This window comes from Scyliorhinus torazame, chromosome 11 (genome assembly GCF_047496885.1).
Source record: "Scyliorhinus torazame isolate Kashiwa2021f chromosome 11, sScyTor2.1, whole genome shotgun sequence".
Taxonomy (NCBI): Eukaryota; Metazoa; Chordata; class Chondrichthyes; order Carcharhiniformes; family Scyliorhinidae; genus Scyliorhinus; species Scyliorhinus torazame.
Window position 1 is genome coordinate 174,493,497 of NC_092717.1, and position 17,850 is coordinate 174,511,346.

General features: G+C 50.6%; 1 protein-coding gene across 1 annotated transcript in view; it reads right to left on the reverse strand.

Annotated features, from left to right (window-relative positions):
• Positions 1 to 17,850, reverse strand: part of cdh17 (cadherin 17, LI cadherin (liver-intestine)) — a 170,470-nt gene that overhangs the window by 27,887 nt on the left and 124,733 nt on the right. Inside the window, exon 14 of the mRNA XM_072468031.1 lies at positions 1,069 to 1,196. Within this exon, the coding sequence (XP_072324132.1) occupies positions 1,069 to 1,196 (128 nt within the window). The remainder of the gene's footprint in view (positions 1 to 1,068; positions 1,197 to 17,850) is intronic.

The following is a 17,850-nucleotide window of genomic DNA, read 5'->3' on the forward strand; positions in this document are numbered from 1 at the left end:
ATTTTGATGGTTCTCCTTGACAGTTCCCTTTGACTCTTTGACAGGTCCTATTGGCAGAAGCTTCTGACAGCTTTGAAAGTTGATTTTCACAGTTCTGTTGACAGTTCCAGTGAACGTGACAGTAATGGGTTTATGCATTTTTCCCTCACATTTATGTCCACTAATTCCAAAGCGCACCTTACCTCTCCCAAAGGGCACTTGACCTCCACCAAAGGATACCCTACCTTCTCCAAAGGTGGCCCAGGAACAGATCCAAAGGTACACCTTACCTCTCAAAGGTAAAGATCCAAAGGTACACCTTAGCCTGATCATCTAATGTTCAAATGTGAGCCCACAGGACAGCAAAAGCTTTTAGTCATGAAATGCCCCAAGGTGCCCCACAGGAGCATTACAAAATAAAAGATGACAAACGACCACATAAAGGCAGGTCAGCTGACCAAAATCTTGGACAAAGAGGTCGGCTTTAAGGAGCATCTCAAAAGAGGAAAATGAGGTAAAGAGGCTGAGAAATGTAGCGAGTGGATTCCAACGTTTGCGGCTGAAACAACTAAACGCAGAGCCAACATTGGTGGGGAACCTTTAATCAGGAGTGCACAAGCGAATTCACAAGCGGCCAGAATTCGAGGAGCACAGGGTTGAGGCTAGAAAAGATTGCAGAGATGGGAGAGAAAGGCCATGAAGGGATTTGAAAAGAAGGATGAGTATTTGTGACTTTGACATGTGCCATTTCGATCGTGGCAGGGCAGAAGCCTGAATGAAGTGCAAGAATCAACATGCTTTGAAATCCCTACTACCTTACACATGTGCTGCCATAGATGTTTTTTATGTTAATCCCCAATCAGGACTGCAGAATGGGTTCTCAAGTGTAAGTCCAAATTTGTTCTTAATTCTAATGAAATGAAGGGATATGGGGATCGTAAGGGATGGGGGAGTTGAGGTAGAATGTCAGCCAGGATCTTGCTGAATGATGCAGCAGGCTCAATAGGCCAAATGGCTTTCTCTTGCTCTAGTGCCAATGCTCTTATATCCTTATTATTCTTTCCATGTGAAATAATTTACAGTGCTTACCTTTCTCCATTGCAATGGCTTGAATTTCATACAAACGTTTCTTCTCCATGTCCAATTCATCATTAACGAAGATCTCTCCAGTTTTAGAGTCAATCCTGAACCGTTCATCTGGGTCATTTAACTCATATCTAATCAATAAGAAGCAAATTGTTAGTCTTATTTCTCAGCCAGAATAATGTGCTTCTGGCAGCATCAGTCATACCTGTACAATTAAAAACAGTTGCCCTCTAATCTGAAATGGTATTCTGACATCAAAAGATAAACTAAAGGAGAAAATGATTCATGATAAAAGTTACTATGTGTAGTATTTCAATTTGAAACACTTCTCTTATTTGCAACTTTCCTCATTATTAATGGCCCTACAATCAACACTCAAACACCTCAGCCACAAGTGCACCTACACCAGACTGCTGTTCATAGACTACAGCTCCACCTTCAACACCATTATCCTGACAAGACTAATAACCAAACTTTGCAGTCTTGGATTTGACCCCTCCATGTGCAGTTTGGATCCTTGACTTCCTCACCAACAGACCGCAATCTGTCAGGATAGGTAACAGCACCTCCTCCACAATAGTCCTCAACACCAGGGCCCCTCAAGGATGTGTGCTCAGCTCTCTACTGTACTCCCGAAACACGCACGACTGTGTGGCAAGATTCAACTCCATTTCAATCTATAAGTTGGCAGATGATACGACTGTGGTGGGTCCTATTGCAAACAACGACGAATCAAACTATAGAAGGGAGATAGATCACTTGGCTGCATAGTGTACCAAAAACAACCTCTCTCTAAATGTCAGCAAAACCAAGGAACTGATCATTGACTTCAGGAAGCGTAGCATGACAGCACCCCCCCCCCCCCCCCCCCCCCTCCCATCTACATCAATGGCTCCGAAGTAGAGATGGTCGATAGCTTTAAGTTCCTGGGGGTCACCATCACCAACAATCTGTCCTGGTCCACTCACGTTGATGCAACAGTCAAGGAAGCCCAACAACGTCTCTACTTCCTACAGAAGCTAAAGAAATTCAGCATGTCTGCAAAGACTCTCACAAGCTTCCACAGCTGTGACATAGAGAGCATCCTATCCGGCTGCATCACAGCCTGGTATGGCAACTGCTTGGCCCAAGATTGCAATAAACTGCGAGTGTGGTGAACTCAGCCCAACGCATCACACAAGCTTGCCACCCCCACATTGATTCTGTATATACCTCTCGCTGCCTCAGGAAGGCAGGCAGCATTGTCAGAGACCCCTCCCACCCAGGCTTTGCCCTCTTCCAGACCCTTCCATCAGGCAGAAGATTGCAGTCCATGTGACTGGCTCGGGGCCTATCGTGCAGGAGCGCACAAACCCAAGGCAATGAAGAAAAAACATGGGGCCCGAGAGCAGGATTCTGCTCAGAGTGAACCTGGGGGCCAGAGTGTGAACACCGATATAGAAACTCTGTGCCTGTATATAAGTTACCCTGTCTGTTGCCAATAAATACTTCTTCCTTACTGACGTCTGTATGGAATTGCCTCGAGCCACCACAATATATGTAGCTTAAGCAACAAAATCCAGGGAGCTTATCGGCACAGACCACCGATAAGCTTCCCAGGACATTTCCAGCTATGACCTTCTATCTATTAGCGCAATAGCTTCCAGAGGATTAAAATGTGGAGAATTCCAAATGTCAGTAACCACCATATCCCACCTGCACAGTCAGTGCAGGGATCCCCTGCGGTCGTTCCCCTGAGAAACAAGTATACCGCTTTGGATACTTGTGGGGGGGACGACTTACCAGGGGTAAGCCATGGGGTACGGGCCTCTGGCACGGAGTCTGTCCCTGTTGCTCAGAAGGGAAGGGGGGAGAGGAGCAGAGCATTAGTAATTGGGGACTCTATAGTCAGGGGCACAGATAGGAGATTTTGTGGGAGCGTGAGAGACTCACGTTTGGTATGTTGCCTCCCAGGTGCAAGGGTACGTGATGTCTCGGATCGTGTTTTCCTGGTCCTTAGGGGGGAGGGGGAGCAGCCCCAAGTCGTGGTCCACATTGGCACCAACGACATAGGTAGGAAAGTGGACAAGGATGTCAGGCAGGCTTTCAGGGAGCTAGGATGGAAGCTCAGAACTAGAACAAACAGAGTTGTTATCTCTGGGTTGTTGCCCGTGCCACGTGATAGTGAGATGAGGAATAGGGAGAGAGAGCATTTAAACACGTGGCTACAGGGATGGTGCAGGCGGGAGGGATTCAGATTTTTGGATAACTGGGGCTCTTTCTGGGGAAGGTGGGACCTCTACAGACAGGATGGTCTACATCTGAACCTGAGGGGCACAAATATCCTGGGGGGGAGATTTGTTAGTGCTCTTTGGGGGGGTTTAAACTAATGCAGCAGGGGCATGGGAACCTGGATTGTAGTTTTAGGGTAAGGGAGAATGAGAGTATAGAGGTCAGGAGCACAGATTTGACGTCGCAGGAGGGGGCCAGTGTTCAGGTAGGTGGTTTGAAGTGTGTCTACTTCAATGCCAGGAGTATACGAAACAAGGTAGGGGAACTGGCAGCGTGGGTTGGTACCTGGGACTTCGATGTTGTGGACATGGATAGAGCAGGGACAGGAATGGATGTTGCAGGTTCCGGGGTTTAGGTGTTTTAGTAAGCTCAGAGAAGGAGGCAAAAGAGGGGGAGGTGTGGCGCTGCTAGTCAAGAGCAGTATTACGGTGGCGGAGAGGATGCTAGATGGGGACTCTTCTTCCGAGGTAGTATGGGCTGAAGTTAGAAACAGGAAAGGAGAGGTCACCCTGTTGGGAGTTTTTTATAGGCCTCCTAATAGTTCTAGGGATGTAGAGGAAAGGATGGCGAAGATGATTCTGGATATGAGCGAAAGTAACAGGGTAGTTATTATGGGAGACTTTAACTTTCCAAATATTGACTGGAAAAGATATAGTTCGAGTACAATAGATGGGTCATTTTTTGTACAGTGTGTGCAGGAGGGTTTCCTGAAACAATATGTTGACAGGCCAACAAGAGGCGAGGCCACGTTGGATTTGGTTTTGGGTAATGAACCAGGCCAGGTGTTGGATTTGGAGGTAGGAGAGCACTTTGGGGACAGTGACCACAATTCGGTGACGTTTACGTTAATGATGGAAAGGGATAAGTATACACCGCAGGGCAAGAGTTATAGCTGGGGGAAGGGCAATTATGATGCCATTAGACGTGACTTGGGGGGGATAAGGTGGAGAAGTAGGCTGCAAGTGTTGGGCACACTGGATAAGTGGGGCTTGTTCAAGGATCAGCTACTGCGTGTTCTTGATAAGTATGTACCGGTCAGACAGGGAGGAAGGCGTCGAGCGAGGGAACCGTGGTTTACCAAGGAAGTGGAATCTCTTGTTAAGAGGAAGAAGGAGGCCTATGTGAAGATGAAGTGTGAAGTTTCGGTTGGGGCGATGGATAGTTACAAGGTAGCGAGGAAGGATCTAAAGAGAGAGCTAAGACGAGCAAGGAGGGGACATGAGAAGTATTTGGCAGGAAGGATCAAGGAAAACCCAAAAGCTTTCTATAGGTATGTCAGGAATAAGCGAATGACTAGGGAAAGAGCAGGACCAGTCAAGGACAGGGATGGGAAATTGTGTGTGGAGTCTGAAGAGATAGGCGAGATACTAAATGAATATTTTTCGTCAGTATTCACTCAGGAAAAAGATAATGTTGTGGAGGAGAATGCTGAGCCCCAGGCTAATAGAATAGATGGCATTGAGGTACGTAGGGAAGAGGTGTTGGCAATTCTGGACAGGCTGAAAATAGATAAGTCCCCGGGACCTGATGGGATTTATCCTAGGATTCTATGGGAGGCCAGGGAAGAGATTGCTGGACCTTTGGCTTTGATTTTTATGTCATCATTGGCTACAGGAATAGTGCCAGAGGACTGGAGGACAGCAAATGTGGTCCCTTTGTTCAAAAAGGGGAGCAGAGACAACCCCGGCAACTATAGACCGGTGAGCCTCACGTCTGTAGTGGGTAAAGTCTTGGAGGGGATTATAAGAGACAAGATTTATAATCATCTAGATAGGAATAATATGATCAGGGATAGTCAGCATGGCTTTGTGAAGGGTAGGTCATGCCTCACAAACCTTATTGAGTTCTTTGAGAAGGTGACTGAACAGGTAGACGAGGGTAGAGCAGTTGATGTGATGTATATGGATTTCAGCAAAGCGTTTGATAAGGTTCCCCACGGTAGGCTATTGCAAAAAATATGGAGGCTGGGGATTGAGGGTGATTTAGAGATGTGGATCAGAAATTGGCTAGCTGAAAGAAGACAGAGGGTGGTGGTTGATGGGAAATGTTCAGAATGGAGTACAGTCACAAGTGGAGTACCACAAGGATCTGTTCTGGGGCCGTTGCTGTTTGTCATTTTTATCAATGACCTAGAGGAAGGCGCAGAAGGGTGGGTGAGTAAATTTGCAGACGATACTAAAGTCGGTGGTGTTGTCGATAGTGTGGAAGGATGTAGCAAGTTACAGAGGGATATAGATAAGCTGCAGAGCTGGGCTGAGAGGTGGCAAATGGAGTTTAATGTAGAGAAGTGTGAGGTGATTCACTTTGGAAGGAATAACAGGAATGCGGAATATTTGGCTAATGGTAAAGTTCTTGGAAGTGTGGATGAGCAGAGGGATCTAGGTGTCCATGTACATAGATCCCTGAAAGTTGCCACCCAGGTTGATAGGGTTGTGAAGAAGGCCTATGGAGTGTTGGCCTTTATTGGTAGAGGGATTGAGTTCCGGAGTCGGGAGGTCATGTTGCAGCTGTACAGAACTCTGGTCCGGCCGCATTTGGAGTATTGCGTACAGTTCTGGTCACCGCATTATAGGAAGGACGTGGAGGCTTTGGAGCGGGTGCAGAGGAGATTTACCAGGATGTTGCCTGGTATGGAGGGAAAATCTTATGAGGAAAGGCTGATGGACTTGAGGTTGTTTTCGTTGGAGAGAAGAAGGTTAAGAGGAGACTTAATAGAGGCATACAAAATGATCAGGGGGTTGGATAGGGTGGACAGTGAGAGCCTTCTCCCGCGGATGGATATGGCTGGCACGAGGGGACATAACTTTAAACTGAGGGGTAATAGATATAGGACAGAGGTCAGAGGTAGGTTCTTTACGCAAAGAGTAGTGAGGCCATGGAATGCCTTACCTGCTACAGTAGTGAACTCGCCAACATTGAGGGCATTTAAAAGTTTATTGGATAAACATATGGATGATAATGGCATAGTGTAGGTTAGATGGCTTTTGTTTCGGTGCAACATCGTGGGCCGAAGGGCCTGTACTGCGCTGTATTGTTCTATGTTCTATGTTCTATGTTCTAAGTCTTATCAATAAGCCAGCCTGGCTAGTCAACATCACCCATGCACAGGAATATCACCTGGCTCATGTATTACTAAGTCAGTCACAGCAGTCAGTCACTCATATTCTATTTCTCATTGATATGCACACCATCCCCTTAAATGGAAAATACCTACTTGGGTCCACAGAGAATTTGCTCTTCCCCTTTGCCAAGTTGCCGGTCATTGCCTGTTGGCATGAATATTAAAAGAGTTTTGCCACCAGGTGAGTGTTCTGCCCACTGCCACGACGTTGTGTATTGAGAACATTGTGCCCATATGTCTGAGTCACTGTTCAATGATTTGACCTTCAGATATCAGATGCTGTTTCCAAGGATATCAGATTTCAGACACGCTGAACTGGAACAACAACTTAACATGGAGGATCTTGACCGAGAAGTGTAGAAATGACTGTGAGCAGATTCTTCAGCTCTGAAGTCATTCCCACTTGACAGTAAGACAGGCAAGCCCATGTGATCTTATGCTGTTCAATTCAATATTTATGCACCGGATGCACCGGGTATCTGGAGCACAGTGAATCTCATGGCAGGGGTGGGCAGGAAGTCACTTGCCCCACCGTTATCTCATGAGGTCAAAGATCAGGATGCCCTATTTAAAGGGCATTCGAGTAGCTATTAATCCACGGCAGGCCAGGAGCTCAGGATTGTGGTTCAAATGCAATGTCTAAGGTGGCGGAAGTCTGGGAGGAGGTTGCAGGTGTGGTTAGCACTTGTGGTTAGCGCCTAGAAAAGAACCTGCCAGCATTGCCACAAGAGAATGAATAATCTGCTGCACTCCGCCAGGGTAAGTGCACTCACTGCAACCTGACACTCTCGTAATGGTATCGGGCAGTCTGTCAGCTGGAGTGCACAGAGATATCAAACATGACCAGGAGATGGGACATCAGCACTGAATGAGTGCCAGGCACCATAAGCTCTCAGTCTCATATCAGCTGAGGGTAAACAGCTTCTTAACCGATTGCTGGGGAAGGCACAGCAGCAGCCACAGGCATGCATGCTCCTGAACTACTCATGGAACTATTGGGATCACAATCAATCCTCTGTCTTTCTGCAGATAAGAACGTCCACAACCAAATGGTCTGGTCCAAGTCCAGAGGGCGAATGGCAGAGATATGAGTCCTCACGTCTTTTGATAACAAGCCCCTGAACCAGCAGGGGAGGAGTATAACCACGCCTGCACTGAAGGCGAGATCAGAATTCTCCAGAAACCCAGTGAAGATGCAGCCTGTCTGCAGTTGCCATATGCATGCACGGACTGGGAGATCTCTTTAATTCACAAGCCTGCCTGATCAATTACCAAACCTCTCTTTTCTCTATTCCAGGTACCAGCAAGAAACAGGAAAGGACTGCAACCCAGCCCAGCCACAGCCCCAGCTCCAAGCTGAGGATGTCTCAGAATCTTCAGAAGATGCAAATAAGACAGCGTTGACCTGAAACCAGCACAAATACATTCACCCAGGTGGGTCCATGTTCCAGATTTGTCTCCCGTTCACATTTCAGTGAGCAAATAACCAACACAGGTGAAGAGCTAGTGGAGGCAGTGACAGCCGAGGTCTCAGCCACTCAGAGGCCTGCTAGGCACCAAGGAAATGATGAGCCTCTTGACCCGCCCATAAGAGACCTAATGGAGATGCAGAGTCAGGAAGGGAAACATCAGGTAGACTTGCCAGAGGCCATGCACAGATTGGGCCAAAGGCTGGAGGAGTCCATTCATGTTCTATCTGCTTGTGTGGCACCAGCATGCAAGTGCTTGTCTGCATTCTTCGAAAGGGTGGTACCTCCAGCAGAATGCATAGTTCTTACCAGATGTGCATTTGGACCTTTATTCCATCACTCCAACTATGGGTGCAGTGCAGCAGAGGCTGGGTGAGAGGCAGATGGGGAACGTTGGCCTAACTCCAGTTGCCCCTTCTGCTCAGTGAGGCACGATCAATTGAACAGGAAGGCCAGCGACCGTTGGTCAGTGAGGCGAGTGAATCTCCTGCCGGCCAGGTAATGCCTCCAATGCCGCACAGCTTCAACGATAGCTTGGGCCTCTTTTTCGACGGATGAGTGCCGAATTTCTGAGGCATGAAGGGTGCGGGAAAAGAATGCCACTGGTCTGCCTGCCTGATTCAGGGTGGCGGCTAGGGCGACGTCCGATGCATCGCCCTCTACTTGAAAGGGCAGTGTCTCGTCTATTGCGTGCATCCCGGCCTTGGCGACATCGGCTCTGATACGGGTGAGGCCTGCTGTGCCTCGGCCGCCAGGGGAAAATGGGTGGACTGAATGAGTGGGCGGTTCTTGGCCGCATAGTTTGAGACCCACTGGGCGTAGTACGAGAAGAACTGCAGGCAGCGTTTGAGGGCCTTGGGACAGTGGGGGAGGGGAAGCTCCATGAGGGGGCGCATGCGGTCGGGATCGGGCCCCAGAACTCCGTTCTGGACCACATATCTGAGTATGGCCAAGCGGGTCGTGCTAAACACGCACTTCTCCTTGTTGTAGGTGCGGTTGAGGAGAGTGGCGGTGTGGAGAAATTTGGCAAGGTTGGCATCGTGGTGCTGCTGGTCATGGCCGCAGATGGTGACGTTATCTGGGTACGGGAAGGTGGCCCGCAAACCATACCGGTCGACCATTCGGTCCATCTCCCTTTGGAAGACCGAGACCCCGTTAGTGATGCCGAAGGGAACCCTGAGGAAGTGATAGAGACGACCGTCTGCCTCGAAAGCGGTGTATGGATGGTCTGATTTACGAACGGGGAGCTGGTGGTAGGCGGATTTGAGGTGTACCGTTATGGAGAGCGCTAGCTTCTTTGTTTCAGCTAGGTCGAGCATGGCCTCTTCTAACAATCTTTGGCGCATGAGGTCCGACCCAATCCCCATTACGAACGCGCCCTGCATAAAAAGGTTGGAATGTTCAGTGGCCATAATAGCCTGACATTCACAGTCCCGGACGAGTGGGATAAGGGCCCGCCTGAAGTCTTCTATGGACTCACCAGGGCGTTGAGAGCGAGTGGCGAGTACGTGTCTGGCGAAGAGCGTGTTCGTTTTCTGTGCGTAGTTTTCTTTGAGAAGCGCCGGGGCGTCCTGGATCAGCGGAAACACGTTGGAACTCAATCTTGAGTACAGGATCTGTATCTTCTGAGCCTCCAGATCAGGGGTGGGCGCTGCGTTGATGTGCGCCTCGAAGCAAGCTAGCCAGTGATTAAAGTCCTTTTTGGTGTCGCTTGATTGCAAATCCAGCTGCAGGCGATCTGGTTTGATTCGGAGGTCCATCTTTTAGAAAATCTTAGAGCAATACGGTATTGTGGTCCTTGGGGTAGAGCAATGGGCAGCATGGTAGCATTGTGGATAGCACAATTGCTTCACAGCTCCAGGGTCCCAGGTTCGATTCCGGCTTGGGTCACTGTCTGTGCGGAGTCTGCACATCCTCCCCGTGTGTGAGTGGGTTTCCTCTGGGTGCTCCGGTTTCCTCCCACAGTCCCAAGATGTGCAGGTTAGGTGGATTGGCCATGCTAAATTGCCCTTAGTGTCCAAAATTGCCCTTAGTGTTGGGTGGGGTTACTGGGTTATGAGGATAGGGTGGAGGTGTTGACCTTGGGTAGGGTGCTCTTTCCAAGAGCCGGTGCAGACTCGATGGGCCGAATGGCCTCCTTCTGCACTGTAAATTCTATGATAATCTATGATAATAAATTGAGGCACGATCAATTGAACATGAAGGCTACCGACTGTTGGTCAGTGAGGAGAGTGAATCGCCTGCCAGCCAGGTAATGCTTCCAATGCCGCACAGCTTCAACGATAGCTTGGGCCTCTTTTTTAACGGATGAGTGCCAAATTTCTGAGGCATGAAGGGTGCGGGAAAAGAATGCCACGGGTCTGCCTGCCTGATTGAGGGTCCGATGCGGCGCTCTCTACTTGAAAGGGCAGTATCTCGTCTACTGCGTGCATCCCGGCCTTATCGATATCGGCTCTGATACGGGCCAAGGCCTGCTGTGCCTCGGCCGTCAGGGGAAAAGGGGTGGACTGAATGAGTGGGCGGGCCTTGTCCACATAGTTTGGGACCCACTGGGTGTCAGAAATTCGGTACTCATCCGTCGAAAAAGAGGCCCAAGCTATCGTTGAAGCTGTGCGGCATTGGAGGCATTACCTGGCCTGCAGGAGATTCACTCTCCTCACTGACCAACGGTCGGTAGCCTTCATGTTCAATTGATCGTGCCTCAATTTATTACTCTAAGATGTGTGGCCTCCCACAGCAGCTGGCGAAATGGCTGCTGAATGGAGGACATGCATATTCATACTCCGCCTACTGGGCGGAGCCAGCAGGCAGGGACTACCGGCAAACCTGTACTACAGATCCTACCTTAGATCACCTAATACAGGTGCAACAGTGGTTTACCACACTCAGGGAATTAGGGAGATGCCATCAGGTACACATCGGGAGGAGGAGCACCAGCCAGGCACCCCAGGGGTTTCATCCCAGGACACTCCAAGGACCTGTGTACTGGGCCATATTGAGGACTGTGAGGCTATCCATTCAAAGAATCACCACCTCTGAGAGAGTTCTGTAGGGTCCATTCCACCTTAGTTGGGATGTCTACAATGACAGATTATGGTCTTGTACGTATGCCAAGACCATCAAGAACAAGTAAGGGGGGCAGCACGGTGGCGCAGTGGTAGCACTGCAGTCTCACGGCGCCGAGGTCCCAGGTTCGATCCCGGCTCTGGGTCACTGTCCGTGTGGAGTTTGCACATTCTCCCCGTGTTTGCGTGGGTTGCGCCCCCACAACCCAAAGATGTGCAGGTTAGGTGGGCTGGCCATTCTAAATTGCCCTTAGTGTCCAAAATTGCGCTTAGTGTTGGGTGGGGTTACTGGGTTATGGGGATAGGGTGGAGGTGTTGACCTTGGGTAGGGTGCTCTTTCCAAGAGCCGGTGCAGACTCGATGGGCCAAAAGGCCTCCTTCTGCACTGTAAATTCGATGATAAGGCGGATTGGACACGCTAAATTGCCCCTTAATTGGGAAAAATGAATTGGGTACTCTAAATTTAATTTTAAAAAATTTTAAAGAACAACTAAGGGTCTGTGCAACTGGATGGTCTGGGGTGGTTGCACCCAGTGAGTAGACAATAAAGTTAACTGAAAACTTCTTGGCATGATTAAAATATCAAGGGATTTGAGTTTATGATGTTATGATCTGCAAGTAGCAATCATGGGTGTGGGGGAGGGAAAAGAACGATGCACATCATTTATCAATCTACATTGAGGAGCAATCTCAAGGGAATGTGAGACAGCAGTGCTAACCACTGTGCCACCGTGCCACCCTTTTAGGTACCATTTAGGTTTTAAATCAGCCATTTAATGTCAGCTCTTTACATTTTACCACAGGTTCGTGCATTCAAAGGATCAAACCAACATCACGGCAATTGGTAAGTAATGCTATTTAATTTATGGCTGAAAAATCATGGAACATTGGAGAGAAATAATGTCAGTGAACAAAAATGTGCTGGGGCCTTCCAGCCAGCAAAATAGAGAAAGCCAAAAAGTTTAGCAACAATGCTGGCAGCTTACTCTGCCTGGAATCTGGCAGCTATCAGATTGTCTCAGGCATGCCAGCCATGTCAATTCCCCACTATGGCCACTCCATGTGAACTGGTGATAAACTGCTCCTTATTAGCTCCACCCCCTTCAATGTTCTCCTCGTTAGAGCAGGCATCTCGCTCAGACAAAGCATCCCATCTTTGCAGTGCAAATTTATGCAGGAGGCAGCAGACAATGATGATCAACGTGAGGACGGTACGGTAGCACAGTGGTTAGCACTGTTGCTTCACAGCGCCAGAGTCCCAGGTCCAATTCCGGCTTGGGTCACTGTCTGTGTGGTGTCTCCATGTTCTCCCTGTGTCTGTGTGGGTTTCCTCCGGGTGCTCCGGTTTCCGCCCACAAGTCCCGAAAGACGTGCTGTTAGGTAACTTGGACATTCTGAATTGTCCCTCTGAGTACTCGAACAGGCGCCAGAATGTGGCGCCGAGGGGCTCTTCACAGTAACTTCATTGCAGTGTTAATGTAAGCCTACTTGTGACAATAAAGATTATTTTAATAGAGAGCCCTGTCGGAGCGGTCAAATACCTGAGCCTCATCTTTGACAGGCCTTTTGTTTTCTCCACCACAGACAATGTGCTGCATTGTAGCTCCCCTCGGCAGCACTCTGTTAGCGGTGAAATGGCATCATAGCCATATGACCTGGGCAGTTTTTCCTCGAGGTCCTTCAAAAATCTGTGGCACCTCCAAGTGGCTCAAAATGTAAGAGTCATGAGAGCTTCCTGAGTACCAACATGCTCAGTACAAACTGAGTACAAACATGCAGGGTTTATCTTCTGTGATTGTCGTGTTGGGTGTTCTGATGCACAAATGATCCAACACGGCTGTCGATGGTACAACTCTGTTTTATTGGCTAAACAACGGTAACAACTAACTGCTGGCTTGGGTACGTGCTTCACCAGCTAACCTGTGGACCCAGCCCTATCACTATCTTAGTGAGGCACTCAGCACATGGTGTATGTCTGAGTGGCACGCTGTGAGCTCTGTGCTCTGAGCTATCTCCTGGTAGAATGAGCGGGAACTGTGGTGTTCCCTGTTTTATAGTGCGTGTGCTCTCACTGGTGATTGGCTGCGATGTTGTGTGTGTGTTGGTTGGTCTAACTGCCTGTCCATCAGTGTGTGTGTGATTGCACCATGATATGCTGATGTGGATATCATGACATCCCCCCTTTCACAAAGGATATGCGCCTACATGATAATAAATAGAAATGTGTACTGAGTGCATCTGAGTATGTGTGTGCAATATTTACAACATGTACATGAGGCTAAACTATATACAGAGGAAGGTGTCAGGTGCAACAGAACAACGAGGTTGTACCAATAACAGAACTAGTGCAATCAGCAAACAACGAGAGAGAACTTCTGGAACGACAAGAAAGAAACACGTTAGCAGTACTGTGAAACAATTCAGTGAGTCCGATGTGCTAACAGGCTCATAAGTCAAGTCTCTCAGGTGGGCGACGAATTCGGGTTGACCGCCTCAAGGGTGGGTCAGGATCCACCGGCTGAGGAATGGGCCTGGCCACGGGCGAGAGAGGAATAGGCAGAGTGTCAGGAAGCTCAACAAAGTCGACATCAGGAACAACAGGAGGGCGTGGCACCGGTGCATGATCTCGTAGCGAGCGCGGAACCAGACGAAGGGCCCGCCGATTACGGTGGCGAATACAGCCATCAGGCATACGAACCAGGAATGAGCGGGGAGACACGTGGTGGAGAACCTCGGCAGTTGCCGAGCAGCCACCCTCCGATAGGTGTATGCGGACGTTGTCTCCAGGCGCCAGGGCAGAAAGATCAGTCGCCCGAGCGTCATGTGCCACCTTCTGCTGAGCACACTGTTGTTGCATCCTTCGCAATACTGGAGCATGGTCGAGGTCAGGAACATGAATGGACGGCACAGTGGTCCTGAGGGTGCGACCCATCAACAGCTGGGCTGGCGAGAGGCCCGTGGACAGTGGGGCCGAGCGATAGGCCAGTAGGGCTAAACAGAAGTCATATCCGGCATCAGCAGCCTTGCAGAGGAGCCGCTTCACAATGTGGACGCCCTTTTCCGCCTTGCCATTCGACTGAGGATGCAAGGGACTGGACGTCACGTGTGTGAAGTTGTATGAAGTGGCAAAGGAAGATCATTCTTGACTCGCAAAGCAAGGCCCGTTGTCAGACATGACGGTGAGCGGAATTCCATGGCGAGCAACGGTTCCTTTGCATGCCCGGATGACAGCTGATGACGTTGTGTCGTGCAGGCGTATGACCTCCGGATAACTTGAGAAGTAGTCAATCAGAATAATGTAGTCCCTGCCGAGCGCATGAAAGAGGGCCACGCCCACCTTCGCCCAGGGGGACGTGACCAACTCATGGGGCTGAAGTGTCTCAGGGGGTTGCGCCGGCTGAAACCTTTGGCAGGTGGGGCAGTTGAGCACCATGCTGGCGATGTCGTCGCTGATGCCCGGCCAGTACACAGCCTCTCGGGCACTCCGCCTGCACTTTTCAACTCCGAGATGGCCTTCGTGCAGTTGTTCGAGGACAAGCCGGTGCATGCTGTGTGGGATCACGATCCCATCCAACTTCAAGAGGACACCATCAATGACGGCCAAGTCGTCCCGGACATTGTAAAATTGTGGGCACTGCCCCTTGAGCCACCCTTCCATCATGCGGCGCATCACATGTTGTAGAAGGGGGTCAGCCGCCGTCTCACGGCGAATATGGGCCAGACATGCATCAGTGGCCGGCAGATTGGCCGATGTAAAGGCTACCTGTGCGTCGACCTGACAAACGAACCCCTCCGATTCGGGCGGTGTGTTGACCGCCCTGGACAGAGCATCTGCGATGATGAGATCCTTCCCCGGGGTGTAGAAAAGTTGGAAGTTGTACCTCCGGAGCTTGAGCAGAATGCGCTGGAGGCGAGGAGTCATGTCGTTGAGGTCCTTCTGAATGATGCCGACCAGGGGGCGATGGTCGGTCTCCACAGTAAACTGCGGAAGACCATATACATAATTGTGAAACTTGTCGATGCCAGTCAACAAACCCAGGCATTCCGTCTCAATCTGCGCATAGCGCTGTTCTGTGGGGGTCATGGCCCGCGACGAATAGGCGACCGGAGCCCATGATGCGGTGTCGTCCCGTTGCAGGAGTACCGCCCCAATGCCAGACTGGCTGGCGTCAGTTGAGATCTTTGTTTCCCGTGTGGTATCGAAAAACGCCAGTACCGGGGCGGTGGTGAGCTTGACTTTGAGCCCCTCCCATTCACTCTGGTATGCGGGCAGCCACTGGAATTCCGTTGTCTTTTTGACCAGGTGGCGAAGAACAGTCGTGTGCGAAGCAAGGTTGGGAATAAACTTCCCCAGGAAGTTGACCATCCCGAGAAAGCGCAGCACTGCCTTCTTGTCTGACGGCTGCTGCATGGCTGCGATGGCTGCCACTTTGTCGGCATCCGGCCGCACCCCTGACCGGGATATGTGGTCCCCCAAAAGCTTTAGTTCAGTCTGGCCAAAAGAGCACTTGGCTCGGTTAAGTCACAGGCCCTGATCCCGTATCCGTACAAAGACACGCTGGAGACGACTGACGTGCTCCTGTGGTGTGGTGGACCAGATAGTAACGTCACCTACGTAGACGCGTACCCCTTCGATGCCCTCCATCATCTGTTCCATGATGCGATGGAACACTTTGGAGGCCAAAATGATGCCGAATGGCATCCTATTGTAGCAGTATCTGCCAAATGGGGTGTTGAAAGTGCACAGCTTCCTGCTGGACTGATCCAATTGAATCTGCCAAAAGCCCTTTGAGGCATCAAGCTTGGTGAATATTTTTGCCCGAGCAAACTCGCTCGTGATTTCTTCTCGTTTGGGTATGGGGTAGTGTTCCCTCATAATGTTGTGATTCAAATCTTTTTGGGTCGATACAGATCCGGAGCTCGCCGGAGGGCTTCTTGACGCACACAATGGAGCTGACCCATGGCGTTGGCTCCGTGACCCGGGAAAGCACTCCTTGGTCCTGCAGCTGCTGCTGGAGGCAATCCTTGAGTGGTGCTGTGACCCTACGAGGTGCGTGAATGACTGGGGTGGCGTCTGGTTTGAGCCGTATTTTGTACGTGTAGGGCAGTGTGCCCATGCTCTCGAAAACCTCCTGGTTGTGCGCGAGGAGTGAGTGGAGCTGCGCACTAAAGTCTGCATCCGGGAAATCGGATGTGCCTTCTGGAGACAGAGTGTGTACCCGCTGAACGAGGTGGAGGATCTTGCACGCCTGTGCGCCTAACAGAGAGTCCTTCGAGGATCCTACGATTTCAAATGATAATGTGGCTTTGTGTGAGTTGTGTGTAACATCGAGCTGGCAGGACCCCGCGGCCGGGACGACGTTTCCATTGTAGTCAACCAGCTGACAGTGGGATGGCAGAATCGGTGGTTTGACCTTCAAGGTCTGGAAGGCTGACCATGCAAGGAGATTGGCGGAGGCACCAGTGTCCAGGCGAAATGTGATCTGGGATCGGTTGACCGTTAGGGTGGCACACCACTCATCGCCCGGATCAATGCTGTGCACTGGCAGCAGCTGGTGGTTCCGACTTGGGGACATCCGGTTCTTGTGGATTATCGCAACGCGGAAGGGCTCCCTATCTTCAGTATCGCTGGTCTGCATACTATCTGGATATGACTCAGTGTAGGGGGGCTGAATCGCCCGCACGTCCCTGCGAGGCTGGCGGAATTGTTGGGAGTTGGCAGGTTGAGCTGCTCGATAGCAGGCAGCATAGTGGCCCATCCTGCCACATCGAAGGCATTGTCGCGTTTTGCCCGGACATTGCCGCTTTAAGTGGGCGGAGCCACAGTTGCCGCATGTCGTGACGTCATGACGTTCATTGCATTCGTAGCGCCACCGCACATGCGCGATGCGGTCCTGCGTAGAGCGCGCCTGCGCATCACGTCCCTCTGCGTCAGCGTCACCTCTTTTGGCGCGTACAAGCGCGGGAGGCCTCGGAAAGCGCGTGAAATGGCCGCCCTCGTCCGGGCCGCGGGCCGGGAGGAACTCGATCGACTGGACCCGCTCCGCCTCATAGGACCCCTGCCGTGCCGTTTCGGCCGCTTGGATTTGGGAGTACCGGCTGGTCGCGTTCTCATGGAGGACGCAGGTCTCGATGGCAGTCGCTAGGGTGAGGCGCTTTATTTTAAGGAGCTGCTGGCGTAGGGTGTCCGAGGTGACCCCAAAAACTATCTGATCCCGTATCATGGAGTCGGAGGTGGCACCATAGCCGCAGGACTGCGCGAGGACACGGAGGTGTGTCAAGTAAGATTGGAAAAGCTCATCCTTACCCTGCAGGCGCTGCTGGAAGAGGTACCTCTCGAAGCTCTCATTGACTTCCACGCTGAAGTGTTCATCGAACTTCAGAAGCACCGTCTTATATTTTCTTTTGTCCTCGCCTTCCGCGAATGCCAGGGAGTTATAGATGTGGATGGCATGTTGCCCCGCCGTGGAGAGGAGGAGGGCGATCTTCCTCGTGTCCGATGCATTCTCCCTGCCTGTGGCTTCTAGGAAGAGCGGGAAGCGCTGTTCAAACAGCTTCTAGTTTACGCCGAGATGTCCAGCGATTCGGAGCGGCTGCGGCGGGCTGATGGTTTCCATGGAGCAGGATGGCGGATTTCTGAAAGGGTGCAGGTAGGTCTCACAGTCGCTGGTTAGCGTCCACTACTGGTATCATGTCGTGTCGGGTGTTCTGATGCACAAATGATCCAACACGGCTGTAGATGGTACAACTCTGTTTTATTGGCTAAACAACGGTAACAACTAACTGCTGGCTTGGGTACGTGCTTCGCCAGCTAACCTGTGGACCCAGCCCTATCACTATCTTAGTGAGGCACTCAGCA